The sequence below is a fragment of the Silene latifolia genome, chromosome 4 (genome assembly GCF_048544455.1).
Source record: "Silene latifolia isolate original U9 population chromosome 4, ASM4854445v1, whole genome shotgun sequence".
In the NCBI taxonomy this organism is placed as follows: Eukaryota; Viridiplantae; Streptophyta; class Magnoliopsida; order Caryophyllales; family Caryophyllaceae; genus Silene; species Silene latifolia.
Window position 1 is genome coordinate 9,005,903 of NC_133529.1, and position 26,370 is coordinate 9,032,272.

A 26,370-nucleotide genomic window follows, 5' to 3' on the forward strand; every position below is an offset into this window, starting at 1 on the left:
TGCCTTGTGAGGAGGGCTAGAGTCAAGCCCAAAATGGGAAGCAAAGGTTGCAAGGGTCAAGGAGTAGTCCTTGTTCATCAAACGAAAATGCAAAAAGGCAACCTTTTGGGTTTGGCGATGCTTGTCAAGGCGGAGGGAACTCAAAAATTCCCAAGTAAGACGGACATAGGTCCGCTCATGAATTCCATACATCATTTTCATCCCCACCCCATCAAATAATTCAAGAGTAACTTGATCTAATCCTAATTCCCGCATAGATTGCCTATCAATAAATCGGGTAGGGGTAATGGGGCGCCGTTTGAATAGAACGAATTTACCTTTCATTGTTATGGAGGTGAATTGGAGATCCGAAAAGTCGGGATCGGAGCTCATGTCGGTCGCCGCCGCCGCTACCGCCTCCGCCTGCTCTAGTGCCAAGTCCCCTCTCCTCACTCTTTTCTTTGGGGCCATTTTGTGAGATTTTGATGGTGGGTGAAAGGTTAGGAAGGAGGGTGAGGTGGTTGTTGGGGTTGTTGGGGGTTGAGGTTGTGGTAGGGGGTGATGGAAATGGTTGATGGTGGGTATGAGGGAGGGAGGTTAGGGTTAAGAGTGAGGGATGAGAGAAGAAGGAGTCGAAAAAAATGAGGGAATTTGGGTGACTTTTGTTCTAAAAACACGATCAGTGTGCTCCCAGCCGGTCAGGAGACCGGCCGCCGGTCACCCGGCTGGGAGTTCGTGTAATTTTCAAAAATTTCGAAAAGGAATCAGAAGACTCCCAGCCGGTCAGAAGACCGGCCGCCGGTCACCCGGCTGGGAGGTCACCCATTGCCCAATTTACGCACATAAGCATCCCCAGCCGGTGGGCCGGCTGCCGGTGGGACTCCCCTTCAAACCAATTCGATACATTTCCTCACATATACGCACTCCCAGCCGGTGGACCGGCTGCCGGCCTGCCGGCTGGGAGTACTCTTCCTTGAAGATTCTCCAAAATTTGTATGATTTTACAGAAACTTCCCAGCCGGTCAGGAGACCGGCCGCCGGTCACCCGGCTGGGAATACACTCCTTCATACTTTCTCCAATTTACCCTTATTCCAGTTCCCATCATTTATTGGCCTAGATTTCCGCGTTTTCGACTTTCAAACCCGACTCGGGACGTCGGATAAAGGCCAATAAATGGTCAAACGCTTGTTCATCAAACAAAAACCCCAAATCTTCAACAATCATGACCGACAACAATCAAATTGACAAGTAGTATCCATCCAAAATTCCTCAAATTCTTCCTAAATGCATGATATATACAAAGATGCATGGGTTGCCTCCCATGAAGCGCCCTTGTTTTATGTCGTAGGCTCGACGGAGTTATGAATGACAATCAACAATTTTGAAGGTAGGTAGCAATGGAGCTCACACTCTTGATGATGGGAGTTCCGGCAATGTAGTGCTTTAGCCGTTGTCCATTTACCTTAAATGTTTGGTCTCCATCGGATACCTCAACCGACCCATAGGGGAAAGCTCGGACCACGGTGAAAGGCCCCGACCACTTTGACTTTAGTTTTCCCGAAAATAGCTTGAACCTCGAGTTAAAGAGGAGAACCAAGTCCCCCTCCTTGAATTCCCTCCTTATAATAGCTTTGTCATGGAATCGCTTGGTCTTTTCCTTGTACAACCTAGAGCTCTCATAAGCCTCTAGTCGAAATTCTTCAAGCTCATTGAGGTCAAGTAGCCGCTTCTCTCCGGCGCTCTTCAAATCAAAGTTAAGTAGTCGGATGGCCCAATGTGCCTTGTGCTCCAACTCAACCGGCAAATGGCAAGGCTTCCCATACACCAACCGGAATGGTGAAGTTCCTATTGGTGTTTTGAAAGCGGTCCGGTAAGCCCACAATGCATCATTAAGCTTGGTAGACCAATCTTTCCTTGACCGACTCACGGTCTTTTCAAGGATCATCTTGATTTCACGGTTAGAGATTTCGGCTTGGCCGTTAGCTTGTGGGTGATAGGCTAGGCTCCGCCTATGTTGCACCCCATGCTTCTTGAGTAAAGCATCAAGAGTCCTCTCCCGGAAGTGAGTTCCACGGTCACTTATCACAATTCGTGGAACTCCAAACCGTGGGAATATAATTGTCTCCATTAGTTTGGTCACTGATTTTGCGTCACAAGTCTTTGTTGGGATTGCTTCAACCCATTTGCTCACGTAGTCCACCGCAACAAGAATATACTCATTCCCATTTGATGAGGGAAAAGGGCCTTGATAGTCAATGCCCCATACATCGAATAACTCCACCTCAAGTATGTAGTTCATTGGCATTTCATGCCTCTTTGAAATGTTACCACTTCTTTGACACTTGTCACACTTCTTGACGTAGGTGGCCACATCGTGAAATAGGGAAGGCCAAAAGAATCCACATTGGAGCACCCTTGCGGCGGTTTTTCGTGAACTACCATGCCCTCCACTTGGCATGTCATGGCAATGAGAGATTATGGGTTGGACTTCTTCATTGGGGATGCATCTTCTAATTATCCCGTCGGCACAAGCTTTGTAGAGGCACGGTTCTTCCCAAAAATATTGCTTAAGGTCATGGAAGAATTTCTTTCTCTTGTGGGAATCATAACCGTGTGGGATGACCCCGGATACCAAATAATTTACATAGTCCGCGTACCACGGGGTATCCATCAAAGCTAGTGCGAATAGTTGATCATCCGGTAACGTGTCATCAATTGGCAATCCATCCTTATCCTTGACATGGAGTAGCCGAGAAAGATGATCGGCTACCACATTTTCTACACCTTTCTTGTCTCGAATTTCAATATCAAACTCTTGTAGCAAAAGTATCCACCGAATCAAGCGTGGTTTTGATTCCTTCTTAATTAGCAAGTGCCTCAATGCCGTGTGATCGGTGTGTACAATTACCTTAGAGCCCACCAAATAAGAACGAAACTTGTTCATGGCATATATGACCGCCAAAAGCTCCTTTTCGGTGGTGGTGTAGTGTGATTGAGCTTCATCCAAAGTCTTGCTTGCATAATATATGGCATGAAGTTTACCATTCTTCCTTTGTCCAAGCACCGCTCCCACCGCTACATCACTAGCATCGCACATCAACTCAAAAGGTTCTCCCCAAGTGGGAGGTTGCATGATTGGAGCGGTGATGAGAGCTTCCTTCAACCTATTGAATGCATCCAAACACCCATTAGTAAATTCAAATGGCACATCTTTTCCAAGCAACAAAGTTAAAGGTCGGGCAATCAAAGAAAAATCCTTAATGAATCTCCGGTAAAAACCGGCATGCCCAAGAAAACTCCTAATTCCTTTTACATTAGTGGGAGGGGGTAGTGTTTTGATCACTTCAATCTTGGCTTGATCAACTTCCAAGCCCTTACTTGACACTACATGACCCAAAACAACCCCGGATGTCACCATGAAGTGACATTTCTCCCAATTCAAGACTAGACCACTCTCTTGACATCTTTTCAAGACCTTACCCAAATTAGCTAGACATCCATCAAATGAGGTGCCTACGACCGAGAAGTCGTCCATAAACACCTCCATGATATTCTCGACATATTCGGAAAATATAGCTAGCATGCATCTTTGAAATGTGGCCGGCGCATTGCAAAGCCCAAAGGGCATGCGCCTATAAGCAAAGGTCTTAGAATGGGCACGTGAATGTGGTCTTTTCTTGGTCATTAGGGTGAATCGGGATTTGGAAAAACCCCGAAAACCCATCAAGGTAGCAAAAGTGAGAATGTTGGGCAAGTCTTTCCAACATTTGGTCAAGGAAAGGGAGGGGGAAATGGTCTTTCCTAGTTGCCTTGTTGAGGCGCCTATAGTCGATACACATTCTCCACCCGGTAGTGACTCTTGTAGGAATTAGTTCATTCTTATCATTGGTGACTACCGTGACCCCGCCCTTCTTCGGCACAACATGCACCGGGCTCACCCATGCACTATCGGAGATAGGGTAAATTATGCTTGCATCATAGAGCTTCAACACCTCCTTCCTAACCACTTCTTTCATAGCGGGGTTAAGGCGGCGTTGAGGCTCAATGGAAGATGCACTCTCATCCTCCAAATGAATGCGATGGGTGCAAAAAGAAGGGCTAATCCCCTTGATATCATCAATTGAGTACCCAATGACATCTTTGTATTTTCTCACGACATCAAGTAATTTTTGAAGTTCGGTGTCATTGAGTGCACTATTGACAATAATAGGGTAAGTATCATTAGGGCCAAGGAAAGCATGTTTAAGAGTAGAAGGAAGAGGTTTCAACTCCACTTGAGGAGGCGTAGATCTCTCCTCCTTTTTACCATCTCCTCTCAAGCTTTCAAATTCTTTGTCCGGGTCTTCTTCAATTGTTGCTTCCATAGCTAAAGCATACTCCCGGTGCTCCTTGCAATCCTTTACCTTGCCCTCAAGGAACCCTTGCAAACCCTTGTCTTCATCAAATTTCTTCATATCAACCCATTCTTCTACCACATCAATCATATAACAAGACTTTTCTTCCGAAGGCTCTTTCATAGCCTTGTTCAAGGAGAATTCAACCTTATCTTCACCCACTTGCAAAGAAAGCTTCCCATTCTTCACATCAATCATGGCACCCCCCGTAGCAAGGCATGGGCGCCCCAATATGATGGGAATATTTGAGTCTTCGGGGATGTCCATAACATAGAAATCACATGGAAATGCAAGTTTCCCCACCTTGAGTGGGACATCCTCCACAAGACCAATAGGGTATCTTACCGACCTATCGGCAAGTTGGAGAGAAACCCTTGTTGGTGAAAGCTCATAACCTTTCAACTTCTTGAAAATTTTGAGGGGCATAAGACTAATGCTAGCCCCCAAATCACACAAAGCCCTCTCAATGTGCACGGTCCCAATCTTACAAGGAATGGAGAAACTCCCCGGGTCTTCAAGCTTTTGAGGAGCCTCATTCATGAGAATTGCACTACACTCCTTGGATAAGTTCACCGTGGTTGTCGGGCTCAAGGAGTTTTTGTTAGAGATGAGCTCCTTCAAGAACTTGCCATAGCTTGGAATCTCCTTTACGGCATCAATGAAAGGCATAGTAATGTTGATACCCTTCATCATATCCATGAACTTCCCATACTTTTGTTCAAGTTTGGCTCTTGCCAATCTTTGTGGAAAGGGAACCGGTGGTACATAAGTTCTTACCACTTGTTGTTGAGGCTCTTCAACTTCCCTTGTTGGTTCATCAATCACTTTTGGAGTTTCCACAACAATTTCCACGAGTTCCTCTTCTCCCTCCTTTTCTTCAATTACCTTAGGAGGTTCAACCACAACTTGAGGTTCAATGACATTACCCGGTCTACTACTCTTCCTTTTCTTGACAAATTCCCGGTCTTCCAAATCCCTACCACTCCTCAAGTGGATAGCATTCATAGTTTTCGGATTTTCCTCGGTTTTACCCGGGAATTTCCCTTGGGAGGCTTGAAGTTGGCTCATTTGAGTAGCCAATTGGGAGATTTGGTTGTCCGTCATCCGTTGAGAAGCTTGCATTTGGGTCCTAAGTTGGTTGATGGATGAGGTTGTCTCGTCATGTTTTTGAGTGGAATGGTTGATGAATTGGGTTTGAGTATTGACAAGTTGGTTTTGTGAAGTCATCAATTGTTCCATCATGAGTTCCAAACTTGACTTTGGTTGGGTGGTTTGTTGGAAAGGTTGGGTGGTTTGTTGGAAAGGTTGGGTGTTTTGTTGAAAAGGTGGGTTGGTTGGTGGGTTGAGTGGTTGAAATTGTTGTTGCCTTGGTTGGAAGGTTCTCCCTTGGAAACCCGGTGGACCTTGGTTGAATGTAGTGTTTTGTTTTTGAGTTTGGAAGTTTGGTTGTTGTGATTTTTGTTGGAAGGTTGGGTTTTGGACATTTTGAGAGCCATAGGAGAAGTTTGGGTGGGCTCTCAATCCCGGGTGATATTGGTTGTTGTTAAATGCTTGCTTGGCCGGACTAGACTCCCATATCCCGTTCACTTGCTCCATACAACTTCCATCTCCAACCACCAAGGGACACTCATTGGGTGGGTGTCCTTGGTCTCCACAAAGCTCACAACTATAGACTTGGTTCCTCATAGAAGAATTGCTAGATGTTTTGCTTGAGCTCATCAAGGCTACTTGTTGCTTAAGCTCTTCTATCATCTCTTTCACTTCCACATTGTTGGCCGACTCGACCGTTGACTTCCCCTTCCTCTTGTGCCTATCATTGTTCCAATGAAAGGTACGAGAAGCCATTTCTTCAATAAGTTCTTTTGCCGTCTTGTGATCTATCTTATCCAAAGCTCCCTTCCCGAGTAGGAATCAAGGTTCATCTTCATATCATTGTTTAACCCTTCATAGAAATTGTTGATGAGCTCATCATCTCCAATACCGTGGTGAGGACATAGCCTTTGGAGGCCCTTGTACCTCTCCCATGCTTCATAAAGGGTCTCATCTTCTTGTTGGGTGAACCCTTGGAGCTCACTCTTAATTCTTGCGGTTCGTTGGGGTGGGAAATACTTGTTGAGAAAAGCCTTAGAGACATCGTCCCAAGTCCGAAGAGAGTCGGGTTCACAACTTTTAAGCCATTCCTTGGCACTTCCCCTCAAAGAGTAAGGGAAAAGCCTAAGGCGTACGGCATCTTCCGTGACTCCATTGGCCTTGAACATGTCACAACTATCCAAGAACTCGTTGAGATGCTCGTTGGGGTTTTCGGTGGCTCCCCCTCCGAATTGATTCCCTTGGACAAGTTGTAGCAAGGTGGCTTTCACATCAAAATTGTTGGCTTGAATAGGTGGCTTCACAATACTCGGATTCACCACCTTTTTCGGAGCCAAGTTATCTCTCATAGGGACCGCGGCCATTGTTACTTCCGTTTCCGGTGTTGCAAAAGGATTTTCGAAAGTTTCAAAGACCCGTGGTCCTTCTTGAAGGTTCTCAATTACTGGATTTTCTTGAGGAATCGGTGTTTCTATAAGCCCTCTTCTACGGAGTGAATTTAGTCTTCTCGCGGTTGCTTCGATCTCGTGGTCAATCGGTCTAATTGGTTGACCTCTTCGATTTCTTCTTCTCATGCAAGAAGTCCTACACACTCAAGAGAGAGATTAGTAACAAAAGACTTAGTCTAAACAAGAATGAAAACAATTAATATCTAGCCGAACTCCCCGGCAACGGCGCCAAAAACTTGATGGTATCAAGCTATACCTCGCAAGTGCACGATTTTATCGTTGTACACTATTAAGGGTCGATCCCACAAGGAGTTGAGAAGATTACTAATTGTTCTAATCCTATCGTTTAGCTAAGTCAACAATAAGGATGAAGGTTATACTAAAACTACCAACAACAAGGTAAAACCACTAAATAAAAACAAACTAAGAGAAAGAGCAAGATAAAATAAATAGATGGAAATCAAATAATTTAAAAGCCTAAGACTCGGTTCTCCCCAAACAATTCGTAATTCCACACAATCGAATCTCTAGGCTGATCACAAGGGTAGTTAGGTGAGGAGGTGACGACTCTAATTCGCCTAAGACCCCCCTCTCGGGTTCGAAATAGGACACTAGTGCTACCCACCAACCCCCCTCTCGGGTTCGAAGGTCGGAATCCCTAACTCAATACCCGACTACCCCAAAAACATGCATTTTCCCAAGGTAGTCCAATATTTGCTAAGGTCATTAAGCCCCGTCAATTCCCGGGTCATCCCACTCCCTCTCTCGAGGGTCGATTTCAAACGCTAATTTAGAGGTGTCCTACCCCGGTTCTCCCTTTCGGTCTCAACTGAGGTCAACAATAGGGTCAATTCTCGGGTATCCAAATTACAACCTAACCAACTCTCGTTGGTGGTCAAGGGTTGTAAGTCGACACTACCCAAAAGTCAACCCATAAACCAAGTCAATCCTCTAAACTACCCTCACCAATTTCCCCAAATAATTAGCCTTTATGAAATTCAACTAATGAAATTACTCATGTTGGGTCAAACCGAGCCCTAGTGGAAGACTACTCACTAATCATGGTCCTAATTGCAAAATAAACAATAAAGATGGAAACTTTGGTCATAAACATGGTGAGAAGATGAAATTCACTATTAAACATGCAACAATCTAACAATGGGAGTAAGGTAAGATGATTTAATCTAATAATGAGAGTGATTAAACCTAAAGACACAATCTTTAACCAAATCAACTCAAAGATTAAGTCTTTGAGGACAACTACCCAAGGATGAACAAATGAAAGAGAAACAAAGGAAAGATCAACAATAAAAAGATGAACAATGATGGAAATAACAACAACAAACAAACAACAACAACTATTTTAACATAAACAATCAAACAAGCTTAAGAGAAGAACAAAATGTAAACAAATGAAGATAGGGAGAGAATTAATACCAACAAAATAGTGAAAGAGGAATTTGGATAGAAATAATAAAGAAGGAAATCCTTCAATCTTCTTACAAACCCAAATTCAATCACTAATTGATTGAAGAACTACTTTAATTAAGGAAAGATTAACAAAGAGATTAAGAAAGTTTAAAGCTTGAAAGGGTAAAAATTCTGGATCTAGGGTTGTGTGTACAAAAGGGTTTAAGAGGGTGTATTTATAGGTTCTACAAGGATTAGGACAGAAATTGAAATGGGCTTTGAAACACGTGTGTGCGCTCCCGGCCGGTCAGCCGTGGCCGCGGTGCTTTGGCATTTGGGAGATCTCTGGAAGTTTTGAACAAGTTTTGAAGTCATCGGGTGTGCACGGCGGTCAATCGCCGCGCCATGACCTGACGGTGGGCAGCTTTGACTTTGAAGATTGACTTTTGCCTTGGAGGAACTCGGTACTGGCTAGCCAGTGCACGGTCGTTTGCTGGGAGATTCTGTAACTTTCTTCCAATTCCTTTGTTTCTTCAAACAATGTGTCTTCCCACCGGGTGACCGCCGCCAGAGGCCACCGGTGGGGATGCTTCTCCACACTTCTTCCTTCATTTTCCTTGTAAATGTACTCCGGTGGCATTTTGGCCATTCTTCACCTACAGGTGAGGGTACTCCTCAAGCATAATTCCCTTCATCTTTCATGCATAGCTTAGAAATCCCGTCTTTCTAGCTAGCCGTTTCGCCTGCCGTTCCGCCTCAATATCTGCAAGGGGGCCAAAGTGTCATAGTAAAGGGAATCGGGACTAGAAACGAGAGTAAAGGGGGCACAAAACCGCCTTAAATGGGGTCGAACAAGCATGAAAATAGAGGGAAAAAGAGTGCAAAATGGTCCTATATCACATGCATGCCGTCATCACCATCAACACTTGTCGCCGCCACCAGCAACATGTGTGTCGTCCCCACCACATGCAGGTCGACCAACACCACGGCCAGACCTCAGTATGTCACAACCACTACCTCAGTTGTCCCGCTTTTGCCTACCTCTGGAGCTGTCCGCCACACGACGCCTTTGTCCGATGCATGTACTTTTCATTGACAATAATTTTTTCAAACCCTAATTTCATTAATATAAATTAATTTAATCTCTGTAATTTGATGTAACATGGTTAATAAAGTTAATACATTAGAATTATTACTTGATCGACATGAGAATTAGCGTTCATAATTGAGTAATTTGATGGATATGATTAATTGTGTGAGTAATTAAAACAAAAAAAAGAGAGTTTGTTTATTTAGTTTTTTGGGGGCAAAGTAGGGTATGAAAAAGTAATGACAAAAGGTGCATAATAAAATAATAATCTATGTCCAAAAAGAGCAACTACATAATTAGAAATCTAATCAAACTAAAATATATCTTAGAGATATATTTGACACAATATAAAATGAAGTGATGTCCTGAGATACGGTCTCTCAATAATCCCCCCTACTATTAAGGTAATAAATAAAATTTTCTTTATTAGCTTTTCAATGAATATATTCTTATAAATAAACTCTAATTTTTTAAATATTTTTATAATTATGATTTTTTCATTAAAATAATATTAAATTGATATAAAATTATAAAGTATAAGTTGCTAAATTTTTTCAGTAATGTAATAATTATTACTGTAGAGAATAACTTGACACATACTTACTATTAGCTTCGTGACAAAAAAAAACATTCACTAAAAAAATTCACAAACTTCAATAAATTTTTTTATTAGTTTTTCATTTCAATTTTTTGTTTCATATCAAAATACAATGGAGTGAACGGATAAATATTAATGAGGTGCAAATTTTAAAAATATAAATTCTCCTATATACTAAGAGAATACAACTTCTCTAAAGTTTTCCCTCCAAAGTGCTCAAACTTTTATATGGAAACAAATTAAATTTTTATTTATTCAAACTAATATTCCATTAGTTTTCCATTTCAATTTTTTGTTTCATATCAAAATACAATGGAGTGAACGGATAAATATTAATAAAGTGCAAATTTTAAAAGTATAAATCCTCCTATATACTAAGATAATACAACTTCTCTAAAGTTTTCCCTCAAAGTGCTCAAACTTTTATATGGAAACAAATTAGATTTTCATTTATTAAAACTAATTTTCCATTTAAAATAATCTATACATAAAAACTATATCTCCTATTATTAACTTTGTGACGAAAAAAGATTTTCTTTAAAAATTTGATGTAGTTGAAATATTTTCATAAAAAACACAATTTATGGAATTATTCAATTCTTTTGATTAATTTTAATATTAGTTACTTCCTCCTAGTCTCTATTTTCTTCCCTTTATTTGTGGGCGCAGGTATTAAGGCGAGGAATAAAATAAGAGTAAAAGAGTTGGGTGGGGTTGGTGATAGAAAAAAAGGATGAATAATTAGGAGTTAAATAAGTTATTGTGGGGTCAAAACATTAAGGAGAGTAATAAAATATGGGTAAAAGATGAGTTGGGTGGGGTTTGGTGATAGGAGAGAGGGATAAATAAAATAAGAGTAAAAGTTTCCAAAATAAGAAAGGGAAAGAAAACCTGAATAATCCGTTTAAGGAAATAGGGAAGAAAATAGTGAATAGAAGGGAGTATATTTTATAAAAATTCGCGAGATATAAATCTAAAATTTATAATTAATACACTAAAAAATAAAAGGCATATATTTACCGCGCATTTGCGTGGGATCTACACTAGTGAGTTTATTAAGAGATTATTTTACAATTCTAAGAAAAAGTGGAACTAAAGATAATAAAATAGGTACAAATCATGATTAAAGATAAAATGATACTTATATATGTAAGTGGGTGTATATTTGACCCAATTTAATTTTAAGACGGATATCAATCAATCAATACTATATATTAATTCCAGAAACCAAGGGACTTCAATGTAATTAAAGAAAGTTATACAAATTAATTATATTATATAGTTTTAAATCACTAGCACCATGTGATGGACCCGATTAAGGGATCTCAATGCAAATATTATATAATTTGGGTTAAAATTAAATTATATAGAAGCTTGGTAATTTTCCTAAACATGGTCAATCTCCTTAAAATAAAATAATTAATTAAGATGGTCAATTTCTTTAAAATAAAATTATTAATTAAGATGGTCAATTTCAATGAGACTAAAAGAAAGAAAATGTCTGGTAATTTTCCTAAATATTTATAGAAGACTAGAAGATGGTCAATTTCCTTTAAATAAAATAATTAATTAGTATAAACATGCACACTTATGGTATTAATTATTATCATAATAAAATTATATATAAAATTTAATGCAATTTTATTAAACTTTATAGTTTATTAGATGTATAGAGATGTTAATTATTTAACATACAAAATATAATAAGTAGGTTATAAATAATTCAAGTTAGATTCCATAATATATAATATTGCATAATTCTTTCGATTTGATTTAATGCATGTATGTAAAATATTTATATAAAAATATAATCCTCTTAAAATTGCATGCCTAAGTAGTAAAAGTAATTTCGTCAGCAAAGAAAAGAATTGTAGTAAAGAAAAGAAAAGAAAAGAATTGCATGCCTAAGTAGGTTATAAAGAAAAGAAAAGAATTGTAGTAACATTGGATATAGTTATATGATAGTAATCACTCATTTGAGTAGTAAAAGTAACAATATTATCAAGAGATTAGTGAGAGTAGTAGAAACAACCACGGGAGTAGTGGAATAATCAATATTAATGCGGCAATAGTTAAAGTAACAATAATTACGGCGCGAGTAGTGAAATTATCAATATTAATGCGGCAGTAGTGACTGTAAAAATAATTACGGCGGGAATAGTAAAAGTAACAATGATTATGGGCAAGTAGTGTATGAAGAATAAGATGTAAATAGTCAAAGTCAATGTAATTAGTCTCCTGCTAGTTTTGTATATAAGATACAACACATGTACAGCTTAATTAATTATCATAAATACACACACTTTTATTTACTCCCTTCTCTCACTAGAATATCTTTCTACACACTTCTAAGAGCTTTCTCTTAACAAAGCTCCATCCATGGCGTATCGTCATTTCCATGGAGCTCAACTCATCACGATTCCTTCATTTCACATGGTATCAGAGCAGGTTTAGCCTGTCTCTTGATTCGTGATTGAAATCGTTTTTTTTCCGCATTTTACATACATCAAAATCAAAATTCCTAAAAATTAGGGTTTTTTTCTTTCCGTCGATCGAAATTTCTTCAATTTCAATCGAAAATTCGTTTGTTGAATTCTTCAAGTCTTGTCGTTTCTTGCTATTATTGTGATTTCTTGATTCTGATTACATTTTGACTCAAAAATCTCAAACAAATCGCGAATTAATTTCGTTTGCAATTCGTGTTTTTTTCCTGATTTTCCTCTTTTCCTTCAATCGATTCAATTAAATCTTCATAATTCATCATGACAATTGGAGCAGATTCTGCATCAAGCACTGCACATACTAATCCTTACGACGATCCGACATTTGTTTCGAATTCTGATCATGCCGGAATGGCGCTTACCACGGCCTTCGACGGTAGAGGTTTCTTTACTTGGAGCCGAGGAGTGATTATGGCGCTAGGAACAAAGAATAAGTGCGGTTTCATTGACGGTTCAACTCCAGCACCTGCGCAGAATGATCCGAAATTTTCGCAGTGGTTACGCGCTGATTATACGGTGCGCTGCTGGATATTAAACTCCATGACTTCAAGCATTAAGGAAGGTTTTATGACCTGTAAATCCGCTAAGCGTCTCTGGACAGATCTCAATGATATGTACGCACAGTCAAATGCGCCTTTGTTATTCCAGTTGAAGAAGGAACTGAAGAACTCCTCACAAGACAATCAATCTGTTGCCGAATATTACAACAAGCTCAAACGTCATTGGGACGATATTGATGATCTGGAGCCTTTACCTGGATGTTCTTGTGGAGCTCTAGATAAATGCTCTTGTAGCTTCTTGAAGAAATTTCTGGAAATCATCACTCGTGAGAAGGTTATGACTTTCCTCATGGGGTTAGATGATACTTATGACACTCTGAAGACAAATATCCTTTCTATGGATCCCTTGCCAAATTTGACTAAGACATACTCATTTGTTCAGCAAATAGAAAGTCAAAAAAGGCTCTCAAAAATGATGACTTCACAGAATGAATCCAGTGCCATGGCGGCTAATCGAAGGTTTAATTCTGGAAATTGGTCTAATTCTGGAAATTGGTCTAAGCCAGGGGAAGGCAAAGATGCAGGAGCACGTCAACCTTGGAATATCTGGACAAGAGACACATCTAGGGATGCTAAGAAACCGAAGAAGGAGAAGAGGTGGTGTGATCATTGTCAAAAAACGGGACACACTAGAGCATCTTGTTTCATTCTTCATCCTGAACTGAAGGAACAATATGTTGCCAGGCTTTCAGCATCTAATGCTTACAATGCTGAGTCAATGAATAAAGAAGACAATCCTTTGGTCTCGAATTCTTATGTGAATCATACTGCTGATACAAGTGGTTCAGCTGATGTCGATGTTGATCCAAAGATCATTGCAGCAATTTACAAGCAAATGATAGAGATGAAACATCAGGGTAATCTTTCTTATGGTGCAGTGGAGCATTCTGCAGTAAACTTTGCAGGTACAATTCTTGTTACCAATGCTGTTTCATGTTCTTGCTCTATACAAAAATCTGTCTGGATTATAGACTCAGGTGCAACAGACCACATGAGTTCTCTAATTGATCAATTTGTTGACCTGAAGACACTAAATAAACCAGTCAAAGTTGGCTTACCTGATGGGACAAGTAAGTTGGTAACACAGGTTGGAAATATACACATAAAACCAGGGATAGTCTTATACAATGTCTTGCACATTCCAGACTTCAAGCATAACTTGTTGTCTGTTGGGAAGTTGTTATCTGATAATGGTTTGTTGATAAGCTTTGATGTGAATACATGCCTTATACAGGACCCAGTCTATAAACAAGTTGTTGGCATTGGGCAGAGAACAGATGGACTGTACAAGTTGAAGTCAGACTTGAATCTGTTTCATCCTGCTCAGCATAAGTTTAGTAATAACACTAGCTTGCAAAGTAACAACATTTGTACTTGTAAGACTAATGCTAGTAATAAAGTAGGTTTGTTTCATGCTCGTTTAGGACACACTTCATTGTCTAAAATGAAGCACATTGAAGAGCTTAAATGTAATGGCATCAATCATATTCAATGTGAAACGTGTGTTCTTGCAAAAATGCATCAATTACCTTTTAATAGAAGTGAATCTAGGGCTTTACATGCTTTTGACTTGATACATGTCGATTTATGGGGTCAATATCGACATGCTACCTTCACTGGCGCCTCTTACTTTTTGACCATAGTGGATGACCATACTAGGGTTACCTGGACCTTTCTTCTCAAAGATAAAATTCAGGTTCCTGACACTATCAGAGGGTTTATTAATCAAGTTTACACTCAATATGGTGGTATAGTCAAAATAGTACGAAGTGACAATGGTACTGAGATCATTCAGCAATCCTGTCATAAGTTTTTTATGGAAAAAGGGATTGTGCATCAGAAAAGTGCACCGGGTGTCCCTCAACAAAATGGTAGGGTGGAGAGGAAACACAGACATCTAGTTGAAACAGCTCGAGCACTATTACTCTTTGGGCACCTACCTAAGAAATTTTGGGGGGAATGTCTTTTGGCAGCTACACATATCATAAATAAGTTGCCTACTCCTATCCTTGGTTGGAAAACACCTGCTGAGGTTTTATTCAAAAAAAAATCAAGCTATGATGAATTGAGGGTCATAGGATGTCTCTGTTTTGCTTTGATATCTTCGCATCCCAGAGACAAGTTTGCACCTAAAGCTAGGAAATGCATCTTTCTAGGCTATCCTTTTGCACAAAAGGCCTATAAGTTGTATGATCTCTCTACTCATAAGATCATCATAAGCAGAGATGTTGTGTTTCATGAAGACATCCTGCCATTCAAGTCAGGATCATTTTCTCCTTTATTAGATCAGTCTTCTTCTTTTCCCACTGAGATGGGTACTTTCTTTCCTCAACTTCATCCTCTTGATGTAGCAGATGAGGAATTTGATATATCACATTCACATTCACAAAATAATACAAGAGTTCCAGAAAATAATACAAATAATACTTCAAATAATAATGATACAATTACAGAAACTGTTGACAGTTCGGTTATTAATACTTCAAATAATAATGATGCTATTACTACTACTCCAAATGAAAATGTTTTTGTTCCTAGAGTTTCTACTAGACCTGTACATTTACCAGGTAAGTTACAAGATTTTGTGTGTCCTATAGTGCCACATAAAAGAGTGTCAGCTTCAACAATTTTTTCTCCTACCTCTACACCAGATCCCGTATCCTTATCTGCACAAAATTCAATTGTGTCATCACCTGCAAAGTTCTCCATTCCTGAACCATCCACCTACCATCAAGCAAAAACTAATCCACATTGGATTCAGGCCATGGAGAAGGAGTTGCAGGCCCTTGAAGAAAACCAGACTTGGGAATTAACACCTTTACCTTCAGGTTTTAAACCAATTGGGTCCAAATGGGTGTATAAAGTCAAGTATAAGGCAGATGGGAGTGTGGACAGGTATAAAGCTAGGCTAGTAGCTAAAGGTTACAATCAAGTAGAGGGTAAAGACTATAAACATACCTTTAGTCCCGTGGCAAAGTTTACTACTGTCAGGGTTCTTTTAGCTGTTTCCGCTGCTAAGGGCTGGCCCGTTCACCAATTAGACATCAATAATGCCTTTTTACATGGGTTTCTTGATGAGGAGGTATACATGAGACCACCTGATGGTTATGTTGCAGCCAAAGAGGGTGAAGTATGCAAATTAAAAAGATCATTATATGGCTTGAAGCAAGCTTCTAGACAATGGAATCTAGAGCTCACTAGGCTTTTATTGTCTCAGGGTTTTAGTCAATCTAAAAATGACTACTCTCTCTTCACTAAAACTGTAGATGGTCACTTCACAGCAGTTTTAGTATATGTAGATGACCTGCTTATCACTGGGACAGATCATAGTTTTATTTCTTCAATTAAAAAGGTTCTTGACAAAGCTTTTACTATAAAAGACTTGGGCCACATTAAGTACTTTCTAGGGTTAGAAATTCACAGGACTCCTCAAGGAATGTATCTTAGTCAAAGAAAATATGTAAGTGACATCTTAACTGACTGTGACATGATGCATTGTAAACCTGCTTCTTTTCCTCTCCCTAGAGGATTGCAATTATCCACAGAAGAGGGACATATTCTTCCTGATCCAGAAATATACAGAAGGCTGGTAGGAAGACTTTTATATTTGAATCTCACACGTCCAGATATCTCTTTTGCTGTCCAACATCTAAGTCAGTTTCTTAGCTCTCCCAGACAACCACACTTGCAGGCAGCTATGCATGTGGTGAGATATTTGCAAGGCACAATGAATGCTATGCTTCTTTATCCAGCAAATGGTCATTTTACTTTGAGAGGATATACTGATGCGGATTGGGGTACATGTTCTTTTAGTTGCAAGTCTGTCACCGGACAATGTCTTTTTCTGGGAGATGCACTAGTTTCATGGAAAACTAAGAAACAGAAAACTGTTTCTAAGTCCTCTGCAGAGTCCGAATATAGGGCTATGTCCTATACTTCGAGTGAGATTGTATGGGTGCAGCGCTTACTTGAAGATTTTGGCATTAATATTCCTCTACCTATTCAGCTATATTGTGACAATAGAGCTGCACAACATATAGCTGCCAACCCCGTGTTCCATGAACGCACCAAACATCTCAATATTGATTGCCATTATGTACGGGAGAAGGTGCAAGAGGGACTGATTGCTACAAGACATATATCTACTGGATCACAACTTGCAGATATACTTACAAAGCCTTTGGGGCAACAGCAACACCATTACCTTGAAAGGGGGGTATGAAGAATAAGATGTAAATAGTCAAAGTCAATGTAATTAGTCTCCTGCTAGTTTTGTATATAAGATACAACACATGTACAGCTTAATTAATTATCATAAATACACACACTTTTATTTACTCCCTTCTCTCACTAGAATATCTTTCTACACACTTCTAAGAGCTTTCTCTTAACAAAGCTCCATCCATGGCGTATCGTCATTTCCATGGAGCTCAACTCATCACGATTCCTTCATTTCACATAGTGAAATGTTATTACTTATTACTATTGTTTCATTAATAAGAGTAAAATATTAATATCGGGAGTGAATTTGTCTCAAATTTTATTTCATCGTAATTTTAGGATGTTATAAAAAATATATTAATGATAAATTTATGGGTTATGCAACTTTAAGTAATTTTATTTAATGAAAAAAAATTAATGGTAAGTAGAGGTAGCCCGAGCGAAGCCGGGCACCAATACTAATATATCGTATTAAGAGAGACTTAGTGATTATTGTTTATATGTTAGTTATTTAACTAGATAGATGTCTACTTACATAAGACTATAAGAGCTGCTCACTAAAAAAGCGTAAATTGTTTCTTTAATCTTTACATCTTAAAAGCTATAGCCCATGAACGGAAGAAATTAATTCAAGATAGAGATGGTGCAACCTCGCAACACTATGTAATGCAATAATGCATGGATAAGCATAAGTAGGAGTATAATATTTGTAGACGGACGCTTTCATCCACGCACGCCGAAAAACATGTTAATCATTGTTAATATCAACAATAATTTTGATAAAGAAATTTAATTCATTTTTTGTAAAGAGGTGACAAAATATAACACATGATTGCAAATTTGAAATAATACAACGGGAGAAATTCTTAAAACTCATTTCCTCGGAAAGATCTTAAAATTCGCTCTCCCACCTGACAATTTTGATAATTCACTGAAATGAAGTCTTAAAATCACTCTATATTAACACAAAATCTCATTGAAGGCGGCCATATCCGTCAGAAGCTTGTAACGGATACCATTTTCTCTTACAAAATACCCATGAAAGATGAGTGGGGAAGCACATGAAGGGTGTCCCACCTTATCCCCTCTCCCTTTTTGTGAGAGGTCTTTAGCTTGTAACGGGAGTAGCCCGTCACAAACAAGACGCTTTGCTATATTAAACGTGGCTATACCATTGAACCACACTACTCGAGTTCCTTTGTTAGATTATTAAATGTAATCATTTTAAAAAAGAAAACTTGCAAAGAGTCAATTACAATATTAAAAAAGTATCTAAGCTGCTCACAAGCTTTTCGAGCTGAGCTTAGCCTTGCTCGACTTGACTCACAAAGGACCTGAGTTGAGCTGGAGTTCGAATCGAACTTTAACCTAGCTTTGACCAAACAGATTTCAAGTTACTCGCAAACTGTCTCGTCTCATCAACACCACCTAATACCGCTTACGCTCTTTCAAAAAGTCGCCAAGTGTTTTTAACTCAATAACGAATAAGGCTACACCTAACACATTTGACCAAGTCTATTGTCTATGCAAAAAAAAAAAAAAAAAAAAAAAAAAAAAAAAAAAAAGAAATCCTCCGTTTCCTTTAAAGCACCAATGCATTGTCAAGTGTAAACTACTCAATACAACTATTTCAGTGTTCTTCACTCAATTTACAATGGATTCAACAACAACTAAACCACAAATATCCTACGATATGTCCCCATACCTTATAGAATACACAGATGGAACCATACAAAGACTAGCCGGATCCGAACGAGTTCACCCCGGTTTCGACTCTCGAACCGGGGTGACCTCCAAAGACATACTCATCAACCCAAAACTCCCAGCAAGAATATACACCCCAACCATAACCTCATACACCAATCACAAGCTGCCAATTGTCATCTACTTCCACGGTGGAGCTTACGTCATAGCATCCCCTGCTTTCCCACTTTACCACACCTTTTGTAACAACCTGGTTGCGTCAGCAAACGTCATCCTTGTCTCCGTTGACTATAGGCTGGCACCTGAACACCCACTTCCTGCTGCTTATGACGATGCATGGGACGCGACCCAGTGGGTTGCGGCCCATGCTGATGGTGATGGGCCTGAGCAGTGGCTGAACGAGGGGGTTGACTATAACAAAATATTCTTATCAGGTAACACTTTTTTTTCTTTTCAAATGAGCGAACCATGTCGCGGGTAAGAATTAAATCTTCTGGGCGAGCCGGGGAAGTGAACTACATGGTCCAGTGTGGTGGTCGAAATCGTGGTAGGGGGGGACTCAACCCCTCGTCATCAAAAAAAAAAAAGTAAGAGAGTTATTACCACTAGAGCTAACTCGTATTTTTCGTAGCAGGTGACAGTGCAGGGTCTACTTTAGCACATCACGTCTCATGTCGTGTTACCAAGTCGTGTTTTGATGAAAAGGTTAGTATCGAAGGGATGATTCTCATACACCCGTATTTTTGGGGAAAAGACCCGATTGGATCCGAAATCAATGACCCGAGAAAGGAGATGGTTGACAGATGGTGGTTGTATGTCTGCCCTACTGATAAAGGATGTGATGACCCGCTAATCAACCCGTTTAGCGATGAAGCTCCAAGATTAGAGACGATTACATGTAATCGAGTTATTGTTTTGGTTGCGGAAAAGGATATATTGAGTGAAAGAGGGAAGTACTACTATGAGGGTGTAACAAAGAGTGGGTGGAATGGTAAGGCAGAGTATTATGTATCAGAAGGGCAAGACCATGTTTTTCATATCTTTGATCCTGATTGTAAGAAAGCTGTTGACATGAAGACGACGATTGCTTCATTCATCAACCAAGAAATTGATTGAGCAGCATTTTTTCTCACGATAGTCAGACGGAATGAATTGTCTGAAACAAGAATTTGTGTTTCTTTTTTTCTTTTTAATTGGTTTTTGCTTTTTGTTTGTGAAGTGTACTGAAAGTTTGAAACTATAAATAAAACATAAGCAACCCTCACACTCTTTCAGAACCACTACATCTATGCATCTACCGCTGCCACCGCCAGCGCGCGGCCCATCAGCATTCAACAGCACCTGTATTTCCTGTGACGTAGTTTCCGGCCAACAAAAACATTTCCTCTATAGAGTTGGAAATCAGACAAGTTTACTGAACTGAGTATAACTGTTACTCTTAAATTATTGAGTACACATATAAATATACAATTTATATGTTATTAGACGGAGCAAGACCAGTTCTGAACATTTCGAGGCCCTAGACAAAATTGTAAAATTGAGCGTTTTAAAAAAAATTAGTTCAACCGTAACACAAAAACGATACAATCGCAGCACAAAAAAATACCAATAGCAATGTCGACAATCAACATGGAAAACGATAAAACCGTTGCACAAGCACAAAAAACGCCAACAATCAACGATCAAGAATTTAAATAACTAAATAAATAAAAATTGAAGGGAAAAAAATTAGAACATCCTAAGTCCTTGCTTCCTTGACTGACTGAGGTGACGGAGATGGATCGACGTCCGACAAAGAGATAAATGGGGGGTTAGCGAATAAGTAACGAGTAGTATTATATAAAACCAAATATATTTTTTTTTAGTTTATTTATAGCAACCATATGAACAAATTATATGGTAAAACTACAATCTTAGGCAAACCCTCTCTTTTTCCTCTCTCTTTAGGCTTTTATCTATGTGCCAACCATTTGTTACCTCTACGGTAAAAAGAAAATGTGACAAAAAAAAATGCTCTAATTCAATTTTCAACAATTGCATCATTATCCATTTTCCTGAATTCTAAAAAACAAGCTGAAATCCTTTTATCAAATTCATTATTATTCAATTTTATTCAGACAGCGAAAAAATTGCTTCTTTTGCAATATATTGTAAACAAGAATGCATCAAAGATGATGAAAATGAACCAGAAAACATCACCATGTCAACAAAGATGAGACCCTGCCTTGTTTCCACCCGAAAAAAAATCCGAATCAATATCGTCATCATCATCATCCAATGTCGGACGACGGATCCACAGGAAGCTGTGTGGTATGCATCATCCTAGTGTTTCTTTTTGTATGCGTTTTCTCAGGAGGTGTATTCTTAGTTTTGTATACGACACTACCCGTATCTCCAGCGACCTCTTGGTATCCCGTTGCTGGCATAGCTCTAGTTTGTCTACCATGGTTATTTTGGATACTTTTGTTTCTTTATAGGATCCTTTCACGCGCTTTAGGTTTTAGGATGGTTTGTTGGGGAACGGGTGCTTTTCCACAAGACAGTGTACACGCAGGTGGCGGTGGTGGTGGTGGTGATGGTGGCGGGGGTATAGACAAGGTCGACGGGGATTTGGAAAATGGCACCACTCAAGCAGGAGAGGTTCATCAAAGTGAGGAAACAACCGAGCATGACGACCATCATGGGGATTCACCTATGTCAATGGTATCACATGAAAGCGAAATGCCATTAAAATCGGCAATGCAATCATGATTGTGAGAATATTCAGGCAAGCAAACAATTTGTCGCCTCAAGAGCGAATACCCATCAACACACAAGATACAAGATACAAGCACATCATCTCAATAGGCATGAATGAAACACACACACGAACGAGAGTGCAACCCGTACCCATCCTCGTCCTAAACGATAACAATATGTACTTTGTCTATAGGCCAATGGTAGTTAACTTCCTTATTGTATTACACACCTTAAGAGTTAGACTAGAAGATAAAATTTTAATACCGCGCAAATAGCATATATAATAGCTTTTGTTGCTAAGATTGCCGGAGAAAATTTTGCACACGCAATTAGGCAGAATAATACAAGACTGAATGCGTTGCAAAATTAGGTGACAAGTCTACAACAAGACGTTTGTTACAATAGAGACGAGTAGACGCAATATTATACTTGCTAACTGAATTGGCGTCACCAGGCTCAAGCTCTTCATATTATTATATCATGTAAGTTCCTATATACGACACACTATGTTACAAGACAAATACGAAACCGGGACAGTTTATGGTAAACACAGTTTCTTCTAATGTTACGAGGCAAATACGAATTAAGAGATACAGAGTACCTTCAAAATTTTAAGATGTAGCAATATGACGATCAGGTACAAGAATTTGTAGTAAACAAAATGAGTCGGGTCGATTGTGCGCAAAGTTAAAAAAGGAGATAAATAAAGAAGAAAAACACATCCAAGATAACACACTACACTAAGAAAAGAGGAATCCACTTTCAAGATCCACAAAGACAAGCACTCTATGCAACCTTTTCAATTTCCAACTACTCAAGGACAAAGTTACGCAAATAGAGCTAGACCAATTGAACTCTCTACCAAATTACAGAGCAAATTTCCGGGTTTCAATCCTATGTACTCCAGTCTCCAATCCCTTTAATAGGGGGTCTCAAATCAAAACTCGACTCATACTCACACGAATGCCCTTTGGGCTTCAAGTGTGGCTCCTCATACCTCCTCATACCTGGTACTAATATTCCACTTTAGAATTAAGGGCACACACGCTTTAATATCATGTCAAGAAACCATCTAAACCAAAAGATTAATCTGATGATTAGTGTCTCAAGGTCGGTTTTATACTCTAAAAGTCTGCTTCTCAGAATCGGCGAAAAGAAGTGCAAAAGCTAAGGCTAACATACATAAACAACAAGATATTGGCCTAGCATTGTACTATTCCTCTTCTATTCATTCGGATAATTCAATCAAAGGTAAACAAATAATCACGACAGACCGCTTATTGTAATGCATTCTAGTTGTTTCGTTTCGCTAATCATGTAAGGGGCTTCCCATTTCTTTTTCACCATAATACACATTCAAAAAAAAAACTACCAATAAGATAACCACCAATTCTTATTTAAGACCGTCTTAAATTAAGACACTGTCACCCCCAAATAACATAGAAGTGCAAATAATAACAGCGGGTAGAGCCAAAAAGGCTTATAATTAAACATAAGACAATACTTGTACAGTTGTACTACATTCGAAATCATAATGAGAAAATTAATTATCCAACAACATACTACTAATAAATCCAAAGGATATTATATAATACAATTAACCAGCATAAATATGAACACCAACAGCAATAAGCAAGATAGTAATAAGACCAAAGTAAATGATAGTATGAACAAGAATGGAAGCACCACTAGTACGCATGTTTCCAAACTCAATCACTCTTCCATGTCCTGGTATTTGAAATAGTAGTCCTGGTTGCAATAACACGAACAGCACCACTGCTATTACTACTGGACCCCAATCCGCCATTTTTCCAATCGAAGATTTCTAGGGTTTTGATTTGTGATTTCTTGATTTATTTGGGTTGTGATTTAGAGTGAAGTAGAAAGAGGGGAGTTTTGTTTTGTTTAAATTACTTTAATGGGCGGAGTTTGGTGGTTATTTTGGGGTTAATATATGAACACAAATTCTCATTGATGGCGGTATATTTCGTCTTGGTGAAAAGACGGTAAATGTCGCTTAATTTTTAACTGAAAAATGTTACCATTTTAATGAAAAACTATTATAGCTTTAAAAATTATTTACCTTAAAATGGTTACATTTTCATCTTAAATGGGTGACATTTTACCCCGTCTTCAGCTGAAGACGAAATATCCCGTCTTCAGCAAGACTTGCCGATATATGAAAAAGTTTATTGGGAGGTGACGAGGCGGTTGCGTGTGACACTTGTAAGGTTGTGATGCTTTTGTTGTCGGTTTTGGACGGTTCCAGAGCGCTTTCCTGATAGACTCCAGTCCTGGTGTGACTTCCCTCTTTGATTTCCTTTTTGTTTTTGAACACAAATTCTCATTTATGACAAAGAAATTTAGTTAATATTAATAGCGTGTAAAATTACATGTTTGTCAAGTATGAAGTTCGAAATTTTCCATTTTAATTTTATTATTTCATAAGAGGTTTAATTTTTTCTCTCAATTTATTTCATAGGAGGAAGACTTAGACAGACATGGTTGAGAGTGATAGAGCACGATATGAGAGTTCTGGGGCTTGAGAAAAATATGGTGATGGAGAGGGCGCAATGGAGGGAAAGGATACATGTGAATTTTTAGTATTTGATGTTTTTTGACATATTTAGTGTTTTTTTATTTAATTTAAAGAAATTAAATTATTTATTATTCTCTCTTTTATTACACTTTTTTACCAACCACTTTCTTATAGATTTTACTTGGTTCATTCCGGATCTTTAATTCTATTTTGGTTTTTAAAAATCGTTTTAATCTTTTCTCTCAATTTAAATTTTAAGTTTTTATAAAAGAAATCCGGAATTCGATTTTAAAACCCCTAAGGCTCTGTTCTTTTGGACTGAAACTAATCTGATCTGAACTGAATTGAACTTATAGGATCTGAACTGAACTTATAGGATCGAATCGGGCGAACTTATAGAATCGAATCGAATTTAACTTATAGGATCGAATCGAACTTATAAGATTTGAACCGAACTTATAAGATCGAATCGAATCAATCGAACTTATAGGATCGAAATGAATTTAAATTAAGTGAGGTATAGGATCGAATCGAACTTATAGGATCTGAATCGAATCGAGGCCGAACTTATAGGATCGGCCGAACTTATAAGATCTCGAATCGAATCGAACTTATAGGATCGAATTAAAGCGAACTTATAGGATCGAATCGAATCGAATCGAACTTATAGGTTCTGAAGTGAACTTAAATTAAGTGACTTTAAGTCCAAAAGAACAGGGCCTAAGTTTACCTTGACTTCCCATTATATTTTCGTTCTTCTTTTTTGTTTTTCATCTTCCCTTTTTTTTATTCGCATTTTGAGGCGTGCGTTCACCCATGAAAGGTTCAAAAGGATGATTTATGTCAGCCGACCCCAAATCATTTTGGGATGAAGGCTCTGATGTTGTTGTTGTTGTTGTTGAGGTTTAATTTTTTTTTTTTTTTTTTTTGGTACGAAAGAGAAGTAAAGCCCCAAAAATTTATTATTAACTATTATACTGGGAATAGCTATCCAAAAAATGTTCTCCTTTAGGATAGGACGCAACTCAGTAAATGAAATATCTTAATGTAACGAAAGAGTACTCGAGGTGATCCCACGATTCACAAATTCTCATTTGTGACGGTCGATATCCGTCACAAGCTTGTGACGGGTCAAATAAAACCCACATATGAGGATAAAGACAAGTCCTTTGTGATTCCCTATACATTCTAGTTTTTGTCTTATTTATCCATGTTGGTGATATTTGACTCGTCACAAGTTTGTGACGGATATATCCGTCACAAGTGAGACATATTGCCCACGATTAGCTAATAAGTCCGCAGCCCTGTTTGCCTCTCTATATGTGTGTTCTAGCTTGATTGTCCATTAGGATCCCTAATTAAATCCTTGCATCGTCTGACTATAAACTTCAAATTATTGCTAACAAGCTGATCTTCATTAATAATAACACAAGGAAGATTATCCATATGAATAAGCAATTTCTTTAAGCGCAACAATCTTGCCTTTTCCAATCCAGCTAGAAGGGCGAGTAGCTCAGCCTTCATCGATGAACAAATTGCCACACGAAAGGTAGAAGGTTGTGATAAAATAACCGGTTTCATCCCAAAATATCCCTCCGCCTCCAGCTGAGACTGGGTTCCCTTGAAAAGCTCCGTCCGTATTTAGTTGAGTCCAACCATGGGGTGGAGAAAGTCAGCGAACAAAGATTTCAGTATTTGATGGGATTAGTGAAAATGGTAAAAATGGTGAGTTATACTTTACGTCAATTCAAATCTTATCAATATAAAACCAAAAACATTTCAGGTATTCTCCTTAAACCACATCATCACATATTTTTATTTTAATTTTATTTTTTAAGTAAATGTAGGACCCATAGAAAAATCTGGAATTAATTGTTGAAAAACTACTATGTTTAAGTTTTAGACATAAATGTTTACGTTTATATTTTCTACACGTAAATATTAGTGAATAATAACGAAAAATAAATAATTTAAAACGTAAATAATTCAGCCCAAAATTTTACTAAATTAAACCAACTGTTAAAAATTCAGTCCAAATTTTTTCTACAATAATATATTAGAATAACAATTAAAATAAATTACGAAAAAATACATCAA

The 26,370-nt window shown here is 38.5% G+C and overlaps 2 protein-coding genes and 1 non-coding gene across 3 annotated transcripts; 2 read left to right on the forward strand and 1 right to left on the reverse strand.

Moving 5' to 3' along the window:
* Window positions 1–6,351: 6,351 nt before the first annotated feature.
* Window positions 6,352–6,458, forward strand: LOC141654453 (small nucleolar RNA R71). Its single transcript, XR_012548012.1, has one exon. It is a non-coding gene; the product is annotated as a small nucleolar RNA R71 (small nucleolar RNA).
* Window positions 6,459–18,846: 12,388 nt separating this feature from the next.
* LOC141652828 (putative carboxylesterase 2) lies at window positions 18,847–20,272 on the forward strand. The gene is made up of 2 exons (XM_074460433.1): window positions 18,847–19,429; window positions 19,630–20,272. The coding sequence occupies exons 1-2, from the start codon at window positions 18,946–18,948 to the stop codon at window positions 20,109–20,111; spliced, it is 966 nt and encodes a 321-aa protein (XP_074316534.1). The 5' UTR covers window positions 18,847–18,945; the 3' UTR covers window positions 20,112–20,272.
* A 2,825-nt stretch (window positions 20,273–23,097) lies between these two features.
* Window positions 23,098–23,663, reverse strand: LOC141652035 (uncharacterized). Its single transcript, XM_074459694.1, has one exon. It carries the CDS (start codon window positions 23,539–23,541, stop codon window positions 23,332–23,334), a length of 210 nt encoding a protein of 69 aa, XP_074315795.1. The 5' UTR covers window positions 23,542–23,663; the 3' UTR covers window positions 23,098–23,331.
* Window positions 23,664–26,370: the final 2,707 nt, after the last annotated feature.